We start from the raw sequence: 22,766 nt of genomic DNA, 5'->3' as shown, positions 1-22,766 counted from the left end.
AGAGCTGCGGGGGTGGGGCTTTCAGGCATGCCGCTGGCCCCCTCCCCAGTGGGACACGGGCTTCCCGGCTTGAAAGGGCTCAGGGCTCCCCACCGCTGCAGGCAGTCCAGAGCCCTTTGAATCCCGGCCGTGGCTGGGATTTAAAGGGCTCCCCGCAGCTGCGGGCAGCCCAGAGCCCTTTGCATCCCGGCCACGGCTGGGATTTAAAGGGCTCCCCGCAGCTGCGGGCAGCCCAGAGCCCTTTGAATCCCGGCCGCGGCTCCGGCGGCCGGGCTGCGGCTGGGATTTAAAGGGCTCAGGGCTCCCCATGGCTGCAAGGTAATTATGAAAAGTACAAATGTTTTCTTTCAATGGAACAGGTGTTTTTCATTTTTCCATGATTCATAAAACAAAAATTAAAAATGGTTTGATTTAATTGAAAAATTCTTAATAAAGTATCACCCCCCCCACACCTTTCCTTTTTGGCCCACAGCTGTTTTGGTGGGGCGGCGCTGGGGAAGGAGGGTTTGTTTCCGCAGGGCCGGGTGGCATTGGGGCAGGGTGTTTCCGCGGGGCCGGGCGGTGCTGGGGTGGGGGATGTTTCCACAGGGCCGGGGGGTTTTGGCCCTCAGCTGTTTTCTTTGGAGTAATGTGGCCCTCGCCGCTTTACGAGTTGTGCAGGCCTGGTCTACACTAATGCTCACAGTGATGGAACTCAGCCAGTAACTGCAATAGTGGGAAGATTATGGCAAGAAAACCAAAGTGTAGACAATTCAGTCTAGGCTGAGAAGAGCTGTTGCTGCTATCACTCAGAGAGTGACACTCCCTTGACTTTTCCTAAGTCTGCATCCCATCTTGCTATTAATCCTAGTAATACTGTAGTGGCCAGGAATCCCACTCATGATCAATGCTCCTTTGTGTTGAATGAGGTACAAACATAAAAGACAAAGAGTTTACAATCTAAACAGAACCAAGACTGTGCAGGTGGATGAAGAACACAATGGAGAGGGAGAAAAAGACAACAGTAATAGAAATTTACCATTGGAGTCCATCAGAAGGGGTTTGAAGGAAGATGGCTACATAAATCAATTTGGAGAAGACTCTTTATGCATACAGGGCAATGTGGAAAACTAAAGGCTCTTATGGGAGAGCAGACGGGCAGCTAATGGAGTTTGCTAGCTCCGATGGAGTGAAAGTGGTGGTTATAAATCAGTGAGTTCAGAAGATAATAAATAGGGAGGCACAAACTTGTGAAGAGCCTTGATGGTACAGACTTTAAACTTGTGTTTGATGTGATGAAAAAAGGGGAGCCAATGGAGGGACTTGAAGATTGGGGTGGGGAGGAGAGGGAAACACAATAAAAGAGTTGAGCTAGGAAGACAGTTTGGCAGCAATGTTCTGAATGGGGCTGAGAGGAGTAGGGCTGAAGAAGGCCAGGGCAGAGAAAAGGCCAAGACAGTAGTTGAGATGGGAGAGGATGAAGGCCTGGACAGGCACAGGGGAAAGGCTGGAGCTTGGAAACACTAAGGAAAAGCAGCAATATTCAGATATGGCCTAGATGGGGGGGGGGGGGAGGAAGGGGGAGGAAAGGGGGACAGATTAGGAAACAGAGTGCAGGTCTGAGCCCGGGAGATCAATGATGTTGTCATCAGCTACCCTTCACCTCCCATCCAATTTCAACTACCCTATCCCCTCTCAGCCTCCCCACGACCCCACCCCTCTCTACTACCCCATCCCCTCAGCATCCCCACAACCCCATCCCCTCTCTACTACCCCATCCCCTCTCAGCCTCCCTATGACCCCATCCCTTTCTACTATCCCCACAGCCCCATTCGTCTCAAGTATCCCATCCCCTCAATCTCCCCACGACCCCACCAGCACCCCTATCCGCCTCCCCACGACCCCACCCATCTCTACTACCCCATCCCCTCAGCATCCCCACAACCCTACTCCTCTCTACTACCCCATTCCCTCTCAGCCTCCTTATGACCCCATCCCCTCTCAGCCTCCCCACAGCCCCATTCGTCTCAAGTATCCCATCCCCTCAATCTCCCCACGACCCCACCCAGCTCTACTGCCCCATCCCCTCTCAGCCTCCCCACAGCCCCTCTGGCCCAATGGGGAGGCTAGGGCGTGTCCCGGCACCGGAAGGGGCGTGGGCTCGCACCGGAAGTGGGTGCTGGAGCCGCCGCAGGGTGTGTGTGGTAGCGAAGCGGCCGCCGCGCTCGGAGTCTCCTGACGCGCCCGGGACCGAGGTGTGAGCCCTCCGCCAGGTGAGGGTCTCGGGCCCACCCCCATAGCTCCGGGGACAGCGTGCGGGGGGTGGGAGCCGCGAAGAGGCCTCGGCCCTTCTCTCCTCCCCGTGGGGGAGGGGGCGCTGCGCGGCCGACAGGCCCAAGGGCTCGCGGAAGTAGGAGGGGGCAGGTCCCCCAGCCTCGGCCGGCCCAGCTCCTCCCTCTCTCGGGGTGGCAGGGCCCGGGGTGGGAGGGGCACGCGGCGGGCAGAGGCCTTCGCAGGCCGCGGAGCTGCCGGGGACGCGCTGTAGGGAGCCCCCGCCCCGCCGGCTGCAATGGCTCGTGTCTCTCCGGGGAGCCGGGCGGGGAAGTGGAGCCGCCCAGGTAACGGTGTGGCCCACTCCCCTCCCCCAGGCTGCTGCAAGGCCTGAACTGCAGCACCGCCTTTTCTAGGCGCTCTCAGCCCAGTCCCACGCAGGCTGAGTCACCTTCTCCCCCGAGGGCTAGGCTGGCCTCGCACACCTGTGTGCAGCAGGCGTCGCAGGCAGGGGCTGTTCCTTGGCCGTGATTGACAAAGGCCCTTCGGTTCCTACCGGCTGGGAAATGAGCCTCCCCCTCCCAGGGTCTAGGCCTCTCCTTCCAAAGGCTCCCTGCGATCTCTCTGTCGTGGGCCAGGATGCCCAGCTGCCTGCGTTGTCCCCCCCCATGCTGCTCCACACAAATCAGATTCCTGTGCTGCAGGCACTGCCTACCTTAAATAAAAATCTCTTGGTGTGTTCAGGAGATGGAAATAATTTCCGTGGCACTTCGTAGCACCCCTTTCGCATAGGTACTCATGGTATTGTTTCAAACAAATAGGGAGGAGGTAAGGATGCAGCCCTGGCATCTTTATAAAATAATATGCGGGTGTAGGAGCACAGATACAATGCCTAGCATAATGGGATCCTGGTCCATAACTAGGGCTCCTAGGTGTTATAGTAATACAAATAATACAGGTGGCATATTGTTTATTACTAGCCTCTGCTGTGGCACAAAGCAGAACTAAATGTAGGCAGGCACTAGGGGGAAAGAATACTGTTTCAGGCATCAGGCACAACTTGTAAGATTTCTTAGAAAAACCCATAAACTGCCCTGATGAGGTTATAATCCACAGATGTTATCTTGTATAGTGCAAGTATCAGTGCCATGCAGACATTGTCACTGAGTGAAGATTCCAACTAAACTGTAGTAATTTATTTCATTTGGCCTTTTTGAAGTTATAGTAACTGTTCCTAACAAGGAAGCAAATTGAATGATATATAATACTTTAAAAGCTAAATTATACTGTACATGTAACATTAGTAGCTTGAAAACATTTATAACGCTGTAAAACTTTTATAGCTTTAGGAGTGGTTAGGTAACCTAAATCAGAAATCTCACGAACTGTCTCAGTGCATTTTATGCAGGAGGATGTATTTTTTGATAGTTCCCCAGAACAGAGTCCATTTAACTAACAAACAAACAAAAAAAAAAACTTGAAGGTATAAATTCACTCCTCCCCCCCCCACCGGTATTCCAGAGGGGAAAACACTATTTATTTTTGGGTCTTAGGTCCCAAAGTGGTGGGCAACTAGCAAATAACTGATTGCAGGTGAATTGTCCTGGCCATGTAACTATGTTTAGATTTTGAGTTAATTTGATATGGACAAAGTGAAACACCATTAAAGCAGATGGGGTCCAGTGTAGACTTGCACACTCAGGTTTGTCAGTGCACCATCTTCTGACCTGCAGTATCATTGCTATTCTGGTTCTCACTGTCCTTTAAGCAGAGCAGGCTAAGTGTGTGGTTTTTGTTATGTGCACAAATAGACTAGGATGAGACTGGGTTGGATGGCACAACTGTCACGTAAATAAGGTTTAGAACTATGTTCTTGAGACAGAAGGCTAGTACCCCGATACACATTACATTAAAAACTAAAGCATTGTAGTGGTATGGCTTTTTATTTTGCTACAGTCTTATCCCATCCTGTAATAGAAATACTTTCATTTTAATATAAGTGAAGGTGATTTGCTGTAATATGAACACATTTATCTTGGAATGAATTTTACACCTTAGGGAAAGAGGTTTTTTGAGAAACTCACTACTTTGATCTGGACCCTAGCCAAAAATGATTATAGTAGTTGGAACAAAAAGCTAACCAGATTAAGTACATTATATACATTTCTGTTTCCCCTTGTAACTGTCCTTTATTTATACAGCACTATAGATGTGCATAATAGTTTGGACAGAATGACAAGTCCCTGCTCCAAGGAGTTTACATTCTAAGGACTTGTCTACATGGGGAAATAGCTTGGAATAGCTAATGTACAATACCTATTCTGCATTAGCTGCACATATGGACACTCTTATTCTGCAGTAGGGATGCCTTTGTCCAATGTAGCTTAATCGACTTTAGAAGTGGATTAAACTGCAAAAAGACACTTTTAGAGTATATCTCTACAGTAATTGGGAGATGTGACTGTAGCCATACTTGGCTCTATCTGGTCCACTAAAGATTGCTGTGAAACTGCAGTGGCATGGGCTTGTCACCTGAATGCATATCGAGTGCCCCAGAGGGCTTGCGCTCAATGGCTAGCCTGTGCTTGTGCTGCCATGGCTTTGATGCTATTTTTAGCTAGCTAGCTAGATCAAAGCTAGTTTGGGAATGCCTATGCATGCTGCAGTCACACCTCCCAACTGCTGTGTAAAGGCACCCTAATGTGTGGAGCTAGAGTGGAATAGCTATTGGGATTTCAATTTTTTAGGGGGGGGAGGAGGGATAGCTCAGTGGTTTGAGCATTGGCCTGCTAAACCCAGGGTTGTGAGTTCAATCCTTGAGGGGGCCATTTAGAGATCTGGGGAAAAATCTGTCTGGGGATTGGTCTTGCTTTGGGGGTTGGACTAGATGATCTCCTCAGGTTCCTTCCAACCCTGATCTTCTATGATTCTAAATTCACAACCTGACTTATTTCACCATAACTTCCCTGTGAGGACAAGCCCTAAGTAAATAACATAGCAAGGGGTGTCAAAAAGGGTTGTGTATACATAGGAAAGTGATTGTGCAGAAAGAGATCATAAGGCTGGCATATTGTCAGTTTTTTCTCTCAAGGTTTTAATGAAGATTTGGGGCAGTGTTTGGGGTGGTAGACGGGTGACCAGATGTCCCAATTTTATAGGGACAGATCTGATATTTGGGGCTTTGTCTTATACAGGCACCTATTACCCACTACCCCCGTCCTGATTTTTCATACTTCCTATCTGGGCACCCTAGTGGTGGGCACATTGGAAAGCTAACTGAAAGAAATGAGTTCTGTTAGGTTTTGGAAGAGAGTGAGGCTGCATGACGTAAGGTCGGAGAGGATATTCCATGTGTTACACTATCTGTTTAAAGCCATAGAATGTGGAAAGTGCATTTTACTAATCTTACTGGTCAACCTGATGGTGATCAAGGAGAAACCTAGCTTTCTGTGTTTGGGTAAAATCTTACTGGGAATGTACAATTTCCTGATATGTTACTTTTTAATAATACATACTACCATGGGGGGAGCACTTTATTTCCATTAGCTTGGAGTGATAAAAAAAATCCATTCCTTTGTGGAAAGGAAATAATGAGAAATGCTGATGTCAGTGAGTAATCTATATTTAGTTTCCAGTGTTCTTCCTCACCACTCCTAAATCCCTAGGTCAAGATAAAGAACACAACTCTAGCTAAGTAAGTGTGTGTGTGTGGGGGGGAAAGGTATTGAAAGGCAAACAGGCTTCTTGTATTTAATTTGTAGGGAGCTGAGGAATGCACTGATTTAAAGAGTACCCATCGGCAGTGGTGCCTACTGTGTGAGCTGCATAGTGGATATCATCTGCATCATCCAAACTGTCTTTTGTCAATACTGTAGTTGTTCTTGCATTAGCATGCACATGACTGCATTATGAACGAAGCCTTTCCCTTTGTTTTGGAGGCAATTGTCTCCTTTTGAATACCCATGTAGGCGCCAAACTTATGAAACTGAAGTGTGGGATGCTATGTAATTGACATGGATTTTTCATTTTGAGGTGAATTGCCCCATTAATGTCACTAGCTAAAATCAAATAAGATATTTTGAGATACTGTTCACAAATATCTCCAATACTATTCTTCTGCTCTCCCAGTACTAAATTTTATAGCAGTTTTGTGATGGGAATAAATGCATGAGTCTGAAACTACCAAACTTATCCTTGTGACCAAATCTAGATTTAAACTAACTTCTCCAAAAATGAAAGGTTAGTGTATTAACCCACTTTTCTGCCTGACTCCTTATTGATGTATATAGCAAACCAATAATTGCACTCCTTTCTTTCCCAAATCTTTTCTAATAGAGAAATACTTGTCTAATTATTTCTGCATAACAAGCATTAAAACTATAAAAAAGGATCAATGACCTATTTAGCATCAAAAGAACAGGTCATCGAAAGCAAACTTCAGGACAGTGAAGGCTTATTAGTACTGTTTTGCCAGTTCAATATATTATGTAAATCAGATATTTTTCAGTGTCAGTTTTTCATCTGCTTTCTACAGTGTTTAAATGCAGTTACATCTGATCTGATTTGACTGTTGGTCTTGAATAGCTCCTGAAGGTTGGAAGCAGTAAAGCTTATAAAAACAGGCATGATCGCTGTCAGGTAGCTTGGGCCTAAAATACGGTTTATCATAGAGCTCTTGTAATCTGGTGGGGAATGTTGAGTGTCTAAACATTTTAACTCAGCTGTCACTAAAATTTACATAAATCCCAAATTCACCACCTTTGTCCTTGCTTGTAAGTCCTGTGGGTTTACTTTGACCTTGGGTGCGTTTTCTAAAATGACTGCCTTTCTCCCGCTCCTTACTTCTCATTTCACGCAAAGGAGCCAGAGCCAGCTATAAACTAATGCAAAGGTTGGCAACCTTTCAGAAGTGGTGTGCTAAGTCTTCATTTATTTGCGGTCATTTAAAGTTTCGTGTGCCAGTAATACATTTTGCATTTACAGGGGCTGGCGGATGGAACCCCAGACTGGCAGCGGGCTGAGCAGGCTGGCAGCTGGGACCCTGGGCTGGCGGCTGGGACCCCAGGCCGGCAGTGGGCAGAGCAGCTCAGTCCACTGCCAGCCTGGGCTTCCGTCCATCCAGGCCAGCAGCAGGCTGAGCGGTGTTGGCGGTGGGGACCCCAGGCCGGCAGCAGCGTGTCACAGTAAATCAGCTCGTGCCATAGGTTGCCGACCCCTGAACTAGTCTTTTACAGATACCTACCTCTGGCAGTACAGTTATTAAAAAGAAGTCCAATCCAGGCCATGTGCACATGAGCAAGCAAACTCAGCTGAAACCTTTTAATTCCCTTGTAGACACAGTTCAATACCTTTAAGATCACTTGAGCTGGTTGTGGTGTTGGAACCTAGGCTAGACAGGACCTAGATATTTTCTCAGCTTGCAGGAGTGGGAAGTAGGGTGATGGCTTCAGTGGCTGATACATAGGATTGTTAGATTCAAAGTTCTAGTATCCGAGTGCTTACTGGCTTTGAACACTCTGGTTGCTGGCGTTCTTGATCAGAGATAGTGTGCAATCACTAGCCTTTGGAGGGGTTCTAAGCCTTGGTTTGGCAGGCTCTTAAATCTGCCACTAGTGTCTCTCACCTTCTACTTAGAACTAACAAGCCCTGTTCTCAGAACTCTTCCATGGCTGTGACTTGCAACAGCACCCTTTCCCCCAAAAAAGTATCAATGCTACATTAGACAATTCCTGTCAGTCTCTCACTACAGATGTTATTGAATGTACTGCTCTTAGTTTCAGGTAATCGCCACTGGTGACTTCCACTTGTGGCCTAGGAACATGTCCAGCCCAGGCATCGCAGAGATGCTTGTTCCAGGCTCTGGCACACTAATCTACGGTTAGGAAGGACATAGCTTTCAGCTCCTTTATGGGGGGACCAGCTATAACTGATAGTGGATTTTTTGGGTTTTTTTTTTTTTTCAAACATCACTCCTTTCCTTGTGTCTTTTTTCCTTCTGGCAAACACTTCCCTCTTATGGAGCCCAAGCCATCATAGCTCTGCAAAGCCCTTCTCCAAGCTTCTAACAAGGTAAGCAATGGAGAATCAAGACTCTAACAGTTCCTTTATACAGCAAATCCTTAAGTGAGAGTGATGGTAGGTGTGTACTGCTAGATTATCCATATTTTGGTGTGGGGCAATGCCTTTCTTATTGGAAGAAAGCACTGTGGTATTTGAATTCTTATGGTAAATTTGTTTTATTCAACGGCACTTCATACTTTTGTAGCAAACCTACTAACAATGAAAGATTCTAGGACAAGTTAAAATAGTAAAATCACCGCATAAATTAAGGCTCCGACACTGGCATCTCAAACTCTGGTACAAATATACACAGTTAATGAAGTTCTTATTGAGGAAGTCAAACCTTTTTTAGTAAGTAGTGTGAGCTGTCTTTAAGATGTACACATAATTTAGACCAGGGTGGGCAAACCCTTTGGCCCAAGGGCCACATCTGGGTGGGGAAATTGCATGCAGGGCCATGAATGTAGGTCTGGGGCAGGGGGTTGGGGTGCAGTAGGGGTGTGGGGTGCAGCAGGAGGCTCAGGGCAGGGTGTTGGGGTGCAGAGTGTGGGAGGGGGCTCAGGGCAGGAGGTTGGGAACTCAGGGAAGGGGGTTGAGGTGCAGGAGGGGTGTGGGGTGCAGCAGGGGGCTCAGGGCAGGGCGTTGGGGTGCAGAGTGTGGGAGGGGGCTCAGGGCAAGAGGTTGGGGACTCAGGGAAGGGGGTTGAGGTGCAGGAGGGGTGTGGCAGGCGGCTCAGGGCACGGATGGGTGCGGAGTACAGGAGGGGGCTCAGGGCAGGGGGTTAGGGTGCGGGGTGCAGGAGGGGTTCTGGCTCCATCCCGGTGCTGCTTACCTTGAGCGGCTCCGGGGTGGCAGTGGCATGCAGTTGGGGCTAAGGCCAGCTCCCTGCCTGCCCTGGCCCCACACCGCTCTGGCACCACGTCCCTGCAGCCCCTCAGGGAGGGAGGGCAGAGGACTCCGTGCGCTGTCCTTGCCTGCGGGTACCTCCCCTGAAGCTCCCATTGGCCACAGTTCCCCGTTCCCCGGCAGCTTCCATTGGCCGGGGAGGTACCCACAGGCAAGGTATGCGGAGCCCTCTGCCCTCCCTCCCCCAGGGACTGCAGGGACGTGGTACCAGACTCTTCCAGGAGCTGTGTGGTGCCTGTGGTGCCATGGGGGTGGCAGTCCCACGGGCTGGATCCAAAGCCCTGATGGGCCGGATCTGGCCCATGGGCCACAGTTTGCCCACCCCTGATTTAGATAGTCAGATAACTAAGGACAAATAACATGTTTTGTATGTCTTGTACTAGTGTTTGGCCTGAACAGTCAGTTTTGTCAGACTTTCTTCTGTACTTTCTATGCCTTCCCTATTCCCTCTGTGGTTTCCCTAATGTGTCGTTAAGTGAACCCACTGACTACCATGAAGGGACTTGCATTTAAAGATAAATAGATCGTATTAGCATCATGTTAATAAATCCTCCACAGTTCCTAAACTGAACTCTGCACAGGTAATTTGTTTCACGATCCATAGCACTAGTTGTGCTGTGCTGCTGGAAAAGTACAGACAAAATATAACACACACTTTTTTTAATGACAAAACGCAAACGGCCTTAGAATACTTGTCTCTAAATTTCAGCATGCAGACTATTTTTCAAAACAAAAATCCAAATCATATGGTAATGGTATTGCGTAAACTGCTTGTGGTAAACCTAGAGGTGACTACAATGGAAATGCCTCAAGAGGCAGTGCAGGTTGAGGGAATTGGAGTCATACAGTTATGTGAGATATTTTAGTATTTATGGCTGTCTTTCATGCACTATAAAACACTGTTTATATAGACATACTTTGATCTTCAACTTAACAGTGAAAGTTTGGGGGTCGACAGCTGTGAACTAGTTACTGTGTTAAGCATGTAAATTGAATTCATTTCATAATTAAAAGTTTAGCAGTTTGGGATGTGGCAAGAAGGTGGTGGAATATTGTTGACTTGGAATACAGAGCACTGCATCTCACATCACTAGTTCATCTGAACTGCTCATAATAGTGACCAAAAAATGTTGCTATTAGACTGATCTGTCTTTTCAACTTACATTTTTACTAGGCAGTATATTTATTAAGGCTATGTCTACACTGTGCACTTAAGGGTATGATTTCCCCTGGTTGTGTATATGTACTTGTGCTAGCCCTTGTCAAGAGAGTGCAAATATTAATAGCAGTGGAGCTGCGGTAATGTTCGTGGCAGTGGAGGCATGGCTTAGCTGTTTTGAGTACAGACCCAGCTGAACCTCATGGGTATATACTCATCATGGCTAAGCCATGCCTCCACTGCCATTATCCTATTCATATTATTTTCATTATCCAGATATCTGCTGCTATCTTTATTCATGCTAGCTCAATGAGAGCTAGCGCAAGCATGTGTATGCGAGCAGGGAAATCACACCTCTAGCTTGCAGAGTAAATGTAGCCTAAGTGTGTGCATTACAAAAAAACCTCTTGCTCACTTGGCACCCTTACTTGGAGTCATCTTCTTTCATATGGCATGACTACAAATTTATATCTAAGTTTGACAGCCAGCACATTGCCGTAGGCCCTTGGCAAAAGAAGCGAAGGGGACACTCAGATATGATGTGCTCCATCATTTGTGCCTGGTGACCACAGTTGCACACAGGTGTTTGCCTCATTTTCCATTTAAGGAGGGTTTGTCCACATATCCCATGAGCTGTCCTGATGTGATTCAATCTGCATCAGTCTTTCCAACATAAATCAAAACCCGGTGGTTCCTCAGCGGGATCAGTGATGAGCTGACTTGGAGTCTGCAGCGGCCAGTGATACAAACTATTATGTCTCCCTAGAGTAGATCCTTCCTGGTAAAGATAGAGCCATGTTAGTGAAGTAAAGCAAGTTAACTCACTGTTGGTACCTATTTTTGTCTTTGGGGAGAGCGGCAATCTTAATATCATCAATTTGGCACCTTTAAAAAGTGCCAGAATCCACTGGTTTAAAAGCTGTGTTTGAAAGAGAACTAGACTTATTGCAGAACTGTGTATCAAGAGGACTCCATTGGCTTCTTGCAGCAAAAAATCTGTATTGATCCAGTGACTCACAGAACAGGCACATCCATAAGGTGTCTCTGCCTATACCACACAAGTCCTTTGTTCAGACTTAGTTATATACGTGTTACCATTGTGCCTTGCAGACACATGGAACATAGCAGTGAGGAAAAGCGATTACTAACTTCAGCATCTTACTAACTTCAGCATCCGTTGTCCTAAGGCAGAAGTTCTTAAATTATGCTCATTGGAGAGTTGGCTGGTCACATAGCATATGTCTGACCTTATTTCCAGCTGCTAAATTGCATTTAAAAAAAGATGAATGTTTCTTTCCATGTAAGCAATTACTTTACAATTGCATGACTGTCATGTGGGCCACATCCTTTCTCCCTCAATCTCTGTATTAAAATATGGTTGACACTGAAAATGCTGCAGGATAGCAGGGTTGACTGTCTCAAAAATCTCATGTGTAGAGAAACATGATAAGAAAAAATGTTCCTGGTAGGGCAGTATAAAAACATTTTCTCTGGTACCAAACACTACAGCTTTATTTTGCTGTTTTAAGTATCCACAAAAGCATTGCATTTTACATCAAAGTAAAAGAGGGCTGCTCAGTGACAGGAGGAGCTGTCCAGTGTTTCAGATACTCCTGCTCTAAGAACATTAGTCCTGTCATGGAAGAGTACTAGAAGATACAATAATATGAAAAATTTCTGTTTTTCTTTTTTGGCAAGTGTTTGAACATGCAGCCTTTCCTGTCAGACTTCTGTCTGGTATTGTTAGATTGGGGACATGGTATCATGATAGGATTGGAGAAGTCTGTCGGCGGGTGGGAGGGGGAAGAGACTGATATGATTGGACATGATGTAACATCAGTATTAATGTCACATTTGAAAAATAGTGTTCAGGTTCTTCCAGGAGTGTGATTGGTTGTGATTCTTAAATGTTACAGAAGATGCTGATTTAGGCCTCAGCTGGAGTATTGTGTCCAGTTCTGGGCACCACATTTCAGGAAGGATGTGGACAAATTGGAGAAAATCCAGAGAAGAGCGACAAAAATGATGAAAGGTCTAGAAAACATGACCTATGTGGGAAGATTGAAAAAATTGGGTTTGTTGAGTCTGGAGAAGAGAAGATTGAGAGGGGACATAAGTTTTCATGTATATAAAAGGTTGTTAAAAGGAGGAGGAAGAAAAATTGTTCTTAACCTCTGATGATAGGACAAGAAGCAATGGGCTTAAATTGCAGCAAGGGAGGTTTAGGTTGGACATTAAGAAAAACTTCCTAACAGTCAGGGTGGTTAAGCACCTGAATAAATTGCCTAGGGAGGTTGTGGAATCTCCATCATTGGAGATTTTTAAGAGCAGGTTGGACAAACACCTGTCAGGGATGGTCTAGTGCAGGAAACTGGACTAGATGACCTCCTGAGGTCCCTTCCAGTCCTATGATTCTATGCTGCTCTTAGTGAAATAACCAAAATACAAAGTTAAACTCCTGCTAGTAACTCACTACATTGATCAGGAAGAAGACAGACTTCCCACTTATTAATCATCATGACTTATACCGCATCACTTTTTACCTTTATCGTTAGTTTTCCACAACCTGTGCAATCAAGATAAAATAATTTTTCTCCTTTTAAGGAATAACTATGGATAAAAGCGAGCTGGTACAGAAAGCCAAACTGGCCGAACAGGCTGAGCGCTATGATGACATGGCTGCTGCTATGAAGGCTGTCACTGAGCAAGGACATGAACTGTCCAATGAAGAAAGGAATCTACTCTCTGTTGCCTATAAGAATGTGGTTGGTGCCCGTCGCTCTTCCTGGCGTGTAATTTCCAGCATTGAACAGAAAACCGAGAGGAACGAGAAGAAACAGCAGATGGGGAGAGAGTATCGTGAGAAAATTGAGGCTGAATTGCAGGATATCTGCAATGATGTTCTGGTAATAATCCAGCAGCAAAAAATAACAGTAGTTAGCATTGCAGCAATTTCCGGGGAGGCTTAAGGAGCCTCACTTACTAAGATGCTAAAGATCCAGGCAGGAAGATAATTTCTTATGGCTCTGGGTAAAGAACTTGGCTGGGAGTAGTAATTGAGTCTTCTAGTTTCTTTCATGTAACTATATTCAGTTTATCTTAAAGTGTTATCACTTACCAAATATAAAAACACACCAAAACCTTCTACTAGCCAAAGGCACAAAACCTGTTAGGCAGAGATTAATATGGAAGATGATGGCGGGAGAAGGGCTAAGACACCAGAAGGATCTGTGGCCAACTGCCCTGGCAAGAAGCCCATCACTTACATTCAGGTGCTGGGATTCTTAGGCTGCTGTTCCTGTTTGGGGGCGAGGGGGAGTAGGTGATAGATGCTCCTATGTATTTTAATCATCTGAAATTTGAAGCCACTACCCATATTCTTTTGTGGACAGAAAAGGAGCTAGCGTTTTCCCCCACACCAGTTTCCTGGCTTCCCTGAAGTTAGGGGTGGAGGGATTCTGCTATTTTGTGGTTGCCTCAGTTAAGACTCTATTGCATGTGAAGAGGAGCGGGTTCCTGCTACTCTTCTCGCAACCATTTTTTATTCCTCTTCCTCTGAATACGCAAGTGCAGCCTCCATTGCTATTCATAGCAACTTCATTGCTGTCCACTGTTCTAAACAGCAGCAGTGAAAGTAATCAGACTCTTGTGAATCTCACTCTGCCAAACAGTAGCAAAATTATGAATAGCAGTGGAGGCCCTTGAGTGCGGTACCTGCAGACTCATGAACACAGCACTGCGTCAGTTTGCATATGAAAGGCTGTCCTCGCAATCAGGAGGGCTGTCAACTTTTTGAGAGCTGAAATTTTGCAGAAATGAATGGTATAGGTCCTCAACCGGGAAAGTTTCCCGCTCCCCAGTGGATTTTTCTCCAAGCTTTGATAGTGGATAATAAACTTCATGTGTGTACACTTAGAAGTTGCATTAGCATGTTAAATGCTCATACTTACTGTGGTGGTTAAAGCTTTATGTTTATCACCCCTGTGGCTTTCATGACACAAGCATTTGTGTAATTCTGTGATGCTTCCTCTTTCAGGAACTCTTGGATAAGTACCTTATTGTCAATGCCACACAGCCAGAAAGCAAGGTCTTCTATTTGAAAATGAAAGGCGATTACTTCAGATATCTTTCAGAGGTGGCATCTGGGGACAGCAAACAAAGTAGGTAGAGTTAAAATCTTTATATATAAAACACACACACACACACAGCTGATCAGAAGTCAAATGGCTACTAAGCAGAATGAAGTATGAAGAGAAATGTTTGTCTGTTTTCAGTGAGGAGTATTTATATAGATTTCAACATTCACTAACTATTGAAAATAAGCATTGTGCTAGTTGCTTTTGTCATGCTGTCTGGAGTGCCTTCCTCAGGGCAGACTGTCAGAAAACAGGGCAGACATCTCAAGCTGTTGGTGTGTTCTATAATTAGATTTCACCAAGCCAGTGACATGTGTGAACTCCTGGATCACTATAACAGTCTTACTGTGGAGTCACAGATACTCCCTTTAGACTCTCCAGTCTATCTTACCACCCAGACGAACTGGACTTTGTGAGAAAAGGTCTCTTAAACCAAAAATCACAACACATAAGGTTGCTCTCAGGCCCGAGAGACAAGTCACTTCCCCCCGATCAGTTGATACTCTAGATCTTACACCAAAGACAATGCTGGTAGCCAATTATATAGTAAACTAAAGGTTTATTAGCTAAGAAAAGGAAATGTGTTATTGAGAGGTTAAAACAGGTAAAATATATGGACAGGTTAGTCGCAGTTTATAATTCCAAATGGTGGCAGTGATATAATAAACTGTCAGTTTCCAAAAAGTCTTTTCAGGATACCCAGGTTGTCTCTGGGGATCTCTGCTTTCCATCTAGTACACTTCCTTGTACTAGTCTAAGCAGACCAAAGGTGCAGGATCTTTCCTTGAATCCATAGTTATAGCTTCTTCTCACAGGAAACAAGCCGACAGTGTCACTACCCACATGGTTTTTTCTTTGATGACAAAGAGTGAGGAATGCATTTTGAGTCTTTGACCTTTCATCATCATCATCACACAATGAGCACTTGCTTTGAAATTAACTCTTTTCTGTTAGTTCTTCATTTGCATTCTATAAGGCTTATTTCTCATTTGATGGGTTATTTAGTTACAAGGGTATACAAAATGTGAATGTTTGCTACTATGTTATAACAGGATACAGATAAGTGAAAACAATGCAAGTAACATCCAGTTAGTTTTCATGAAGTTTAAACATCAAATACACTCTTATACATTTAACAATCACTTTGATCTATACTAATACACAAATGAATAGGCCTGGGGCTTCGGCATGAGCTGGCACGTGGTCTGCCAGCGTCATAGCTCTGACCAAACTGTCTCCCTTCCCCCAAAAAACCCCATTATACGTGAGCCTCTGTAATTAATATCAAGCCAAACACACTGCCATCCCTTAGCCTACTCTGTCCCAAAATGTCTCCCATCCCTGAAAAGGCTTTGCTACCTGTCTGAAAGTTCAGCAAATCCAGGATCTGGTAGCCTGAGAGGAGAAATGCATTATTTCCTCATGGAAAATGCCCTGCCAGTAGTACCCTCCTAATTATATCAGGAGATCTAGCTGAAGTAGCTTCACTGGTTGCAAGTTTGATATCACATTTTGATAGGTGAACTCTCAAGTAACCAGGTCCTAAACCAATTAGAGTTCTCTAGGTTACAACTAACACCTTGAACTCTGCCTGGAAGCCAGTCAGTGCAGTTCATGGAGCAGGATCATAGGGCTTAGACCAGGGGTGAGCAAACTTTTTGGCCCGAGGGCTACATCTGGGTGTGGAAATTGCATGCAGGGCCATGAATGTAGGGCTGGGGCAGGGGATTGAGGTGGGAAGGAGTGCGGTGTGCAGGAGGGGGCTCAGGGCAGGGTGTTGGGGTGCAGGAGGGAGTGTAGGAGGGGGCTCAGGGCAGGGGGTAGGGGTGGAGGTGCAGAGTGCAGGAGGGATGCTGGGTGCAGGAGGGGTGCGGGCTCCGGCCCTGCACCGCTTACCTTGAGCGGCTCTGGCATGGCAGCGGCACAGAGTGAGGCTAAGGTAGGCTGGCTGCCTGCCTGCCCTGGCCCCGCGCCTCTCCCAAAAGCGGCCAGCACCATGTCCCTGCAGCCCCTGGGGGAGGTGAGGCAGAGGGCTCTGCGTGCTGCCCTCGCCTGCGGGTACCTCCCCCGAAGCTCCCATTGGCCGCAGTTCCCTGTTCCCGGCCAGTGGGAGCTGTGAAGGGCGGTGCCTACAAGTGAGGGCAGCAGGCAGAGCTTCGAGGGCAGCAGGCAGAGCTTCCGGGAGCGGCGCGGGGCCAGGGGAGGCAGGGAGCATGCCTTAGCCTCACTGTGCCATGGGGCTGGCAATCCCACAGGCTGGATCTAAAGCTCTGATGGGCCGGATCCAGCCCGTGGGCTGTAGTTTGCTCACCCCTGGCTTAGTCCCTCTAGAGCTTATTGTGCTACCCATCAGCCTGGGGAAGGGGCACTCATAGTTCCTCTGTGCTCCTAATATTTAACCCATGGAGTTCAGGACAAGAGGTTGCCTCTTGGACACTTCCTTCTCAGAAGCATTAGGGAATGGCTCATTAGTTTTCTTCAGCGTTTACCTTCCAGAACTATTTCCTGTTCCTCTGTTGGCGTCTAGCTTTTAACACAATGCCGTTTGAGTTCAACAGTACTAACCACAACTGTCTGATGGTTTTTTTTAATCTTGGTATGAATTGTTGTATTTTAAATCTTATGAGCACTCCTGCATTAATAGCTTAGTTTTATCATTAGCGTTTTACCATTAAAATTATTGAAGGAAATCCCTCTGTGCTTGTTTTTTACATGTGGATATTTATTAACCTTCTAATTGGAATTGTTACCTGATGTCCAAAGTTTCTAAATTGCCCAGACTAAGGTGTTGTTAAATAATCCTTGCCTAAAATACACAATGATCAAATAAGATGCAGTGACTTACCATTTATTAATCTTTCTGAAATCACTTTTTGCAGCAACAGTATCAAACTCTCAGCAGGCTTACCAGGAGGCATTTGAAATTAGCAAGAAAGAGATGCAACCTACGCACCCCATTCGGCTTGGTCTGGCTCTCAATTTCTCGGTCTTTTATTATGAGATATTAAATTCCCCTGAAAAAGCCTGTAGTCTGGCAAAGACGGTAAGCAGACGTATCAATATTTTTGTCTGGGGGAGGAAACTATTGAAGGCGAAAACTATTAAAGATGTACAGTAGTATCTCTGAAGGTAGGTTTGAGTGATCTATTCTTCTAAAAGCAACTAGATTCTCCTTCAAGAGTGGGAGGATGCCTCCTGTCAGCGGGAGGATGCCTGCCTCAGAGGTGCTGGCCTCCTTTCACAAGAATATCTGTATCTTAATATATTTTCACATAAGCTAGCAAAAGCATAATAGTCAGTTGACTATTGAAAGTTACCCTGTGAGGAATAAGACAAGCTGCTCTCTTCACACTTTCACAGGATTCTCCCAGAAAGTACTTGCTTTGGAAATTGAAAAATGTTTGCATTAATCTAGAGCTCCTAAAACTGAAACTAATAATACTGTCTTTATTGAGCATATTTCAAAAATTTGATGTGGCAGTTTCTCCAGTGTGACTTTACCAGTGCTCTCCATTCATGACCTGTAACATCGCAATCTCTCTTCAGAGGCCAGAACCATTTTGCTTTGATTGGTGTGGCAAACTATTTGATTAAAAACCTATCTCATAGAACTGGAAGGGACCCTGAAAGGTCATCAAGTCCAGCCCACTGCCTGATTTTTGCCCCAGATCCCTAAGTGGCCCCCTCAAGGATTGAACTCACAATCCTGGATTTAGCCGGCCAATGCTCAAACCACTGAGCTATCCACTGATGGTTTAATTGTGCCCAAATAGATCACAAGTGAGTTAGTTTTTTCTCTTTTTACCTCTCCTTAAAATTAGACCAAATCGCTTTCTGAGAGGTGAATAGCTCCATGTGGTATTTTTATTAGTTCACCTCTACTTGCTTCAATTGAAAACTGTCAAGTAACAGCTTGGATAATGATGGCATTCCTAGTTACCTAGCATATATGTACAGTACACTTTGTTTAGGGTCCTAATATTTTGTAGCAAGAGATTTTTCCTTGCAATGCACTTACTACTGGTAGTTCTGCTTTTAAGGTACTGGGCTGTAAATCAATCTGCTTTAGAAATGTGGCTATGTTTGTGATAGAAATATATTTAAATAGAAAAAGGGGCCTTATTCATGGCAGCTACCAAACATGCTGCGTGGACTTTGATGGAAGATTTTATAAAACAAGTTGGTGGCAACTATGGTCATACAGTAACTCCTCACATAAAGTCGTCCCGGTTAATGTTGTTATGTTGCTGATTAGTTAGAGAGCATGCTCATTTAAAGTTGCACAGTGCTCCCTTATAAGTTGTTTGGTAGCCGCCTGCTTTGTCCACTGCTTGCAGGAAGAGCAGCCCGTTGGAGCTAGTTGGTGGGGGCTTGGAACCAGGGTGGACTGGCAGCCCCCCATCAGCTCCCTGTTCCCCTAAGTTCCCTGTGCAGCAGCCGCCCAGCAGGCTATCAATTGCTGGCAGTTCAGCTGTGAGTGTGTGTGTGTGTGTGTGCGTATATGTATATAAAAATATAGTCTTTTGTCTGGTGAAAATTTTTTTCCTGGAACCTAACCCCCCTATTTACATTAATTCTTATGGGGAAATTGGATTCGCTTAATATCGTTTTGCTCGAAGTTGTATTTTCAGGAACATAACTACAATGTTAAGTGAGGAGTTACTGTATTAGTCTTTAGTGGAAAGTACATTGTTTTGTCCACTGTCACACTGTTTCCTATTTCTTTTGTTGCCTTTCTATGTGCAGCAGATATAACCCTGAAGATACCTCCAGTTTTTCAGCTTTATCTCTACATGCCCACTGCCTCTAATTCAAACCTTTGAGCCCTCCATTTTTTGGCCTGGTCTACACTGGGGGCGGTGTTGATGTAAGATACACAACTTCATCTACAGGAATACCGTAGCTGAAGTCGACGTATCTTATTCCGACTTACCTCTTGTCCTCACGGCGCGGGATCAATGGCCGCGGGTCCCCCGTTGACTCCGCTACTGCGACTCACTCCTGTGGAGTTCCGGAGTCGACGGCAAGCGCATTTGGGGATCTTCCCCGATAAATCGATTGCTACCCGCTGATACAGCAGGTAGTCTGGATGTACCCTTAGTGAGGACGCTCTAAAGAACTTGTCTGACAATGCTGCTTTTTAATTGGGTGGCTGGATTGCTTTTGAGCTATGTGAAGCAGTCCATTCTGTAGGAGTGAGCACACTCACTTCTTGAGTATTCAATGCTGGCCTGGGAAGTAGGGCTGGTCCAAGAATTAATCTTAAAACTCATGTAACAAAATAGAATTCTTCCAGTCGGCCAGTGGCCTTGTCTTCTCTTCGTTGCAGTTGAGCATGGCTGGTACTTTTTACTTTTGGGAAAGGAAAAATACTCCTAGTTAGTTGTTGGGTTTTTTGTTTTTGTTTTTTTGGGGGTGAATCACTGAATTTTAAATATAATATGAGAAAAATTTAAGAAGAAAATTGTCGATGCAACTGAATTCAGATGAGCACAGAATTTTGAAAATCTAGTGTCTTTGTTCTGTTGAACTGTCTTGCCTATTTCAGGCTTTTGATGAAGCGATAGCTGAGCTGGACACACTGAATGAAGAGTCTTACAAAGACAGCACTCTGATCATGCAGCTACTTAGGGACAACCTTACTGTAAGTATCACTGGGACAAACTACTACACTTGTCACTGTCGTAAATGTTAGGCTGTAATTGGACCTATCTGAGAGCCACTGCCTTTTTATGTTAAATAAAATGGCAGTTGCTGTACTAGCACAAGTCAGTAAGCCTTTCTGCAATCAATTGTCATTGAAAGGTGCACTTTTGTTGACAGTTTCCCAAAAGCTAACTTTCCACTCCGTGCATACTGCCTGTAAGTTTCATTTGCTTTCTGTTCCTAAGCCTCCATCCAGCCTTCTGTTTTTAGTTCATTATTCATCTTTGCCACTAAATTCAACCATTTAATATTCTTCCATTAAGAAAATTGCACAACTACAACTAATTATCCCATCTCCCCTTTCCTGACAAATGTAATTAACTGCATGCTTTCAGCATAAACATGTGTTTGTATTTTCTTACAGCTATGGACATCGGAAAACCAGGGAGATGAAGGGGATGCTGGGGAGGGAGAGAACTAATGGCTGTCACGCTTCACTATATGTTCAATGTCACTCTGTATCCTACACATATATCCCTTTGTGCGACAAGCAAAAAGAATAGTACATCGACTTTCACAACCTCAACGTAGCAAAAACTGTCTGTGGGGTAAAAACAATTGGTTGGTGTTTTGTGTACTTAAAACAGAGACTGGTTCTACAACTGCATTCTGAACTTTCTTATTATGAACATTTGCAGTTATGATTACCGTGTTTATATTTTTAACTCAGCACTGTGATTATGGGTTTTGTGATTGCAGTTGACTTTACAAAACTCTTCCTGGTAGAAACTAGACATTAATTATGTAACTCTGGAAAGCTTAATCTGGCACCAAAATAGTCGAAGTACAATTCTGTTGTAAAGTTGTACAGAAAGTTATAAAAATTATATTGTGACACTGGGGCATGGAAGGAAAACAATCCATTGTATGGCATTCCAGTTCAGTAACACACTTCAGTGAATTACTTTAACAGGCACATTCTATAGACATTTTTAATCAAGTGTGGTGCACCGCTTTCAGTCAAAAGCTCACTCTAAGTAATCTTACCTTTCTGAGGGTTCAGTTTTTTGGGAGTATAGCAGCCTGATTTCCAAACTACATTGGTAAGTAATTGGGGTTTGACTTTGAAAAATGGTCCAGTGCTCATACAACATGATTGACTAAAGCCCCTTCCCACTGCAATAAATTACTTAGTTACAACTTGGACTGTTCTTTAGTAGTGAGATTTCTTAGTGCACTACTATCAACTTGTAGCAGGAAAAGAATGTATGAATGGCCTTACTAGTTTTTGGATAATACTGTTAAGAGTAAAATAATACAAAGATTGCATTTCACTTAGGAGAATTAAAATCTCTTTGGGTAGTCCCACTCCGAACTCGATCTGGAAAAATTTCTAATATTCCACTCTGCCATCTTTGAATTCACTTTATAGAAATCTTCCTCCCATTGAGTTGATATTCATCCTCACCCTCTCACCTGCTTTTAAACTTCATTAAAACATTTCTGGACTCCTACATATGTTCCATTATTTGTGGATGAGAAGTGATATCAGGGTTATGGAGAGAGATGTGTGCTAGTGGACAGGTCTCTTACTCAGATGTTTGAGAATTGTCAGTGCTGCTGTAGTCTTCAGCTCTTAATGTCTGCCACTTTAAGACAGATCCTGGTATTACCTAAAATTTTCAAGATTTCCCATTATTTCTTACTGGAATGCAAACCTTACACATTTGTAATGCTTGTTAGGAACTTGTGATATTAGAACTACAACTATCCTCATTTAGTTGTGTTCCCAAACAGGTCCAGCCAAATAAGACCTAATAAGAGTTGCATGAATAATGCAGTGGAAAAGATTAGGAATAGTCATCTATCAGTCTCGCAGTATCATCCCTCTACCATTTCACCTAGCTGTAGAATCCATCTGTTTGTCCATCTGTCTGCTGGAGAGAGAATTTCATGCACTGATTTTAAAACTCCCTTCTACTAGCTGAACAAATAGTGCAGTTAATACTTGGCGCTTGATAAATGCAGTAGTGATGAATGTGGAACCGAGCCTGTCTGTATATCTGGTAGCTCTTTTCGCTTTGTTTTTACTGACCAGTATTCTGCCTAAAGTTTGCTTCTGTGATGGTTATATTGCTAGCACACACGTGGTTGTGAGAATAGTATAGCAAAAAAGAAATACCTGGTTATTGATGTACTAGATTTGTGTATGTCTTTTAAACAGTTCTAGTTTCACCTTACACAAAATAATCAGGAGAGTGTAAAAGAATTCAAAAGTGAATAATAAAAACTTTTTATCAATTCCTTGTGGTCTGTTATCTTTGTCACACTTGTGGCAACAGAAAATTGTGGTAGTAGAATCACCGCCTCATTATAGTAATGTCCAGAAATTGGACTCTCTGTGACTTGTTGACTCTTATGAAATTAAGTGGTTCAAATATTTAAATAATTCCTTTCACTAAGAAAATGAAAAAACTCCGCTAGAGTACTGACTTTGTAGTAGAGGACACTGGTTCTGTTGCTTGATGTCCATTCTGTTAGGCGCATGCCTGTACATTTTCATGTTGTGGGGGCAGATGAGGAAGAAATGGACCTATAAATATCCTTAT

General features: G+C 44.5%; 1 protein-coding gene across 3 annotated transcripts; it reads left to right on the top strand.

The window, feature by feature from the left end:
- The first annotated feature begins 2,095 nt into the window (after nt 1-2,095).
- Nucleotides 2,096-22,097, top strand: YWHAB (tyrosine 3-monooxygenase/tryptophan 5-monooxygenase activation protein beta). 3 transcript variants are annotated; one of them, XM_039498552.1, is made up of 6 exons: nt 2,096-2,252; nt 12,980-13,281; nt 14,412-14,535; nt 17,391-17,554; nt 20,060-20,155; nt 20,582-22,097. In XM_039498552.1, exons 2-6 carry the CDS (start codon nt 12,988-12,990, stop codon nt 20,636-20,638), a joined length of 735 nt encoding a protein of 244 aa, XP_039354486.1. In that variant the 5' UTR covers nt 2,096-2,252; nt 12,980-12,987; the 3' UTR covers nt 20,639-22,097. The 3 variants fall into 3 exon arrangements, with proteins under 3 accessions (XP_039354486.1, XP_039354487.1, XP_039354488.1); XM_039498553.1 differs by having other exon boundaries at nt 2,113-2,234; XM_039498554.1 differs by lacking the exon at nt 2,096-2,252 and adding an exon at nt 8,232-8,319.
- The last annotated feature ends 669 nt before the right edge of the window (nt 22,098-22,766 follow it).

The sequence above is a fragment of the Mauremys reevesii genome, linkage group 13, assembly GCF_016161935.1.
Source record: "Mauremys reevesii isolate NIE-2019 linkage group 13, ASM1616193v1, whole genome shotgun sequence".
Lineage (NCBI taxonomy): Eukaryota > Metazoa > Chordata > Testudines > Geoemydidae > Mauremys > Mauremys reevesii.
Note: the sequence above shows the minus strand (reverse complement) of the source record. Positions and strands in the feature narration are given on the sequence as shown.

What these genes read in the sequence shown, in the direction of transcription:
- YWHAB (XM_039498552.1), top strand. Translation starts at nt 12,988, where the DNA reads ATGGATAAAAGCGAGCTGGTACAGAAAGCCAAACTGGCCGAACAGGCT. An exon ending in ATATCTGCAATGATGTTCTG is followed by an intron (nt 13,282 to 14,411) that starts GTAATAATCCAG and finishes TTCCTCTTTCAG; the next exon opens with GAACTCTTGGATAAGTACCT. An exon ending in CCTGTAGTCTGGCAAAGACG is followed by an intron (nt 17,555 to 20,059) that starts GTAAGCAGACGT and finishes TGCCTATTTCAG; the next exon opens with GCTTTTGATGAAGCGATAGC.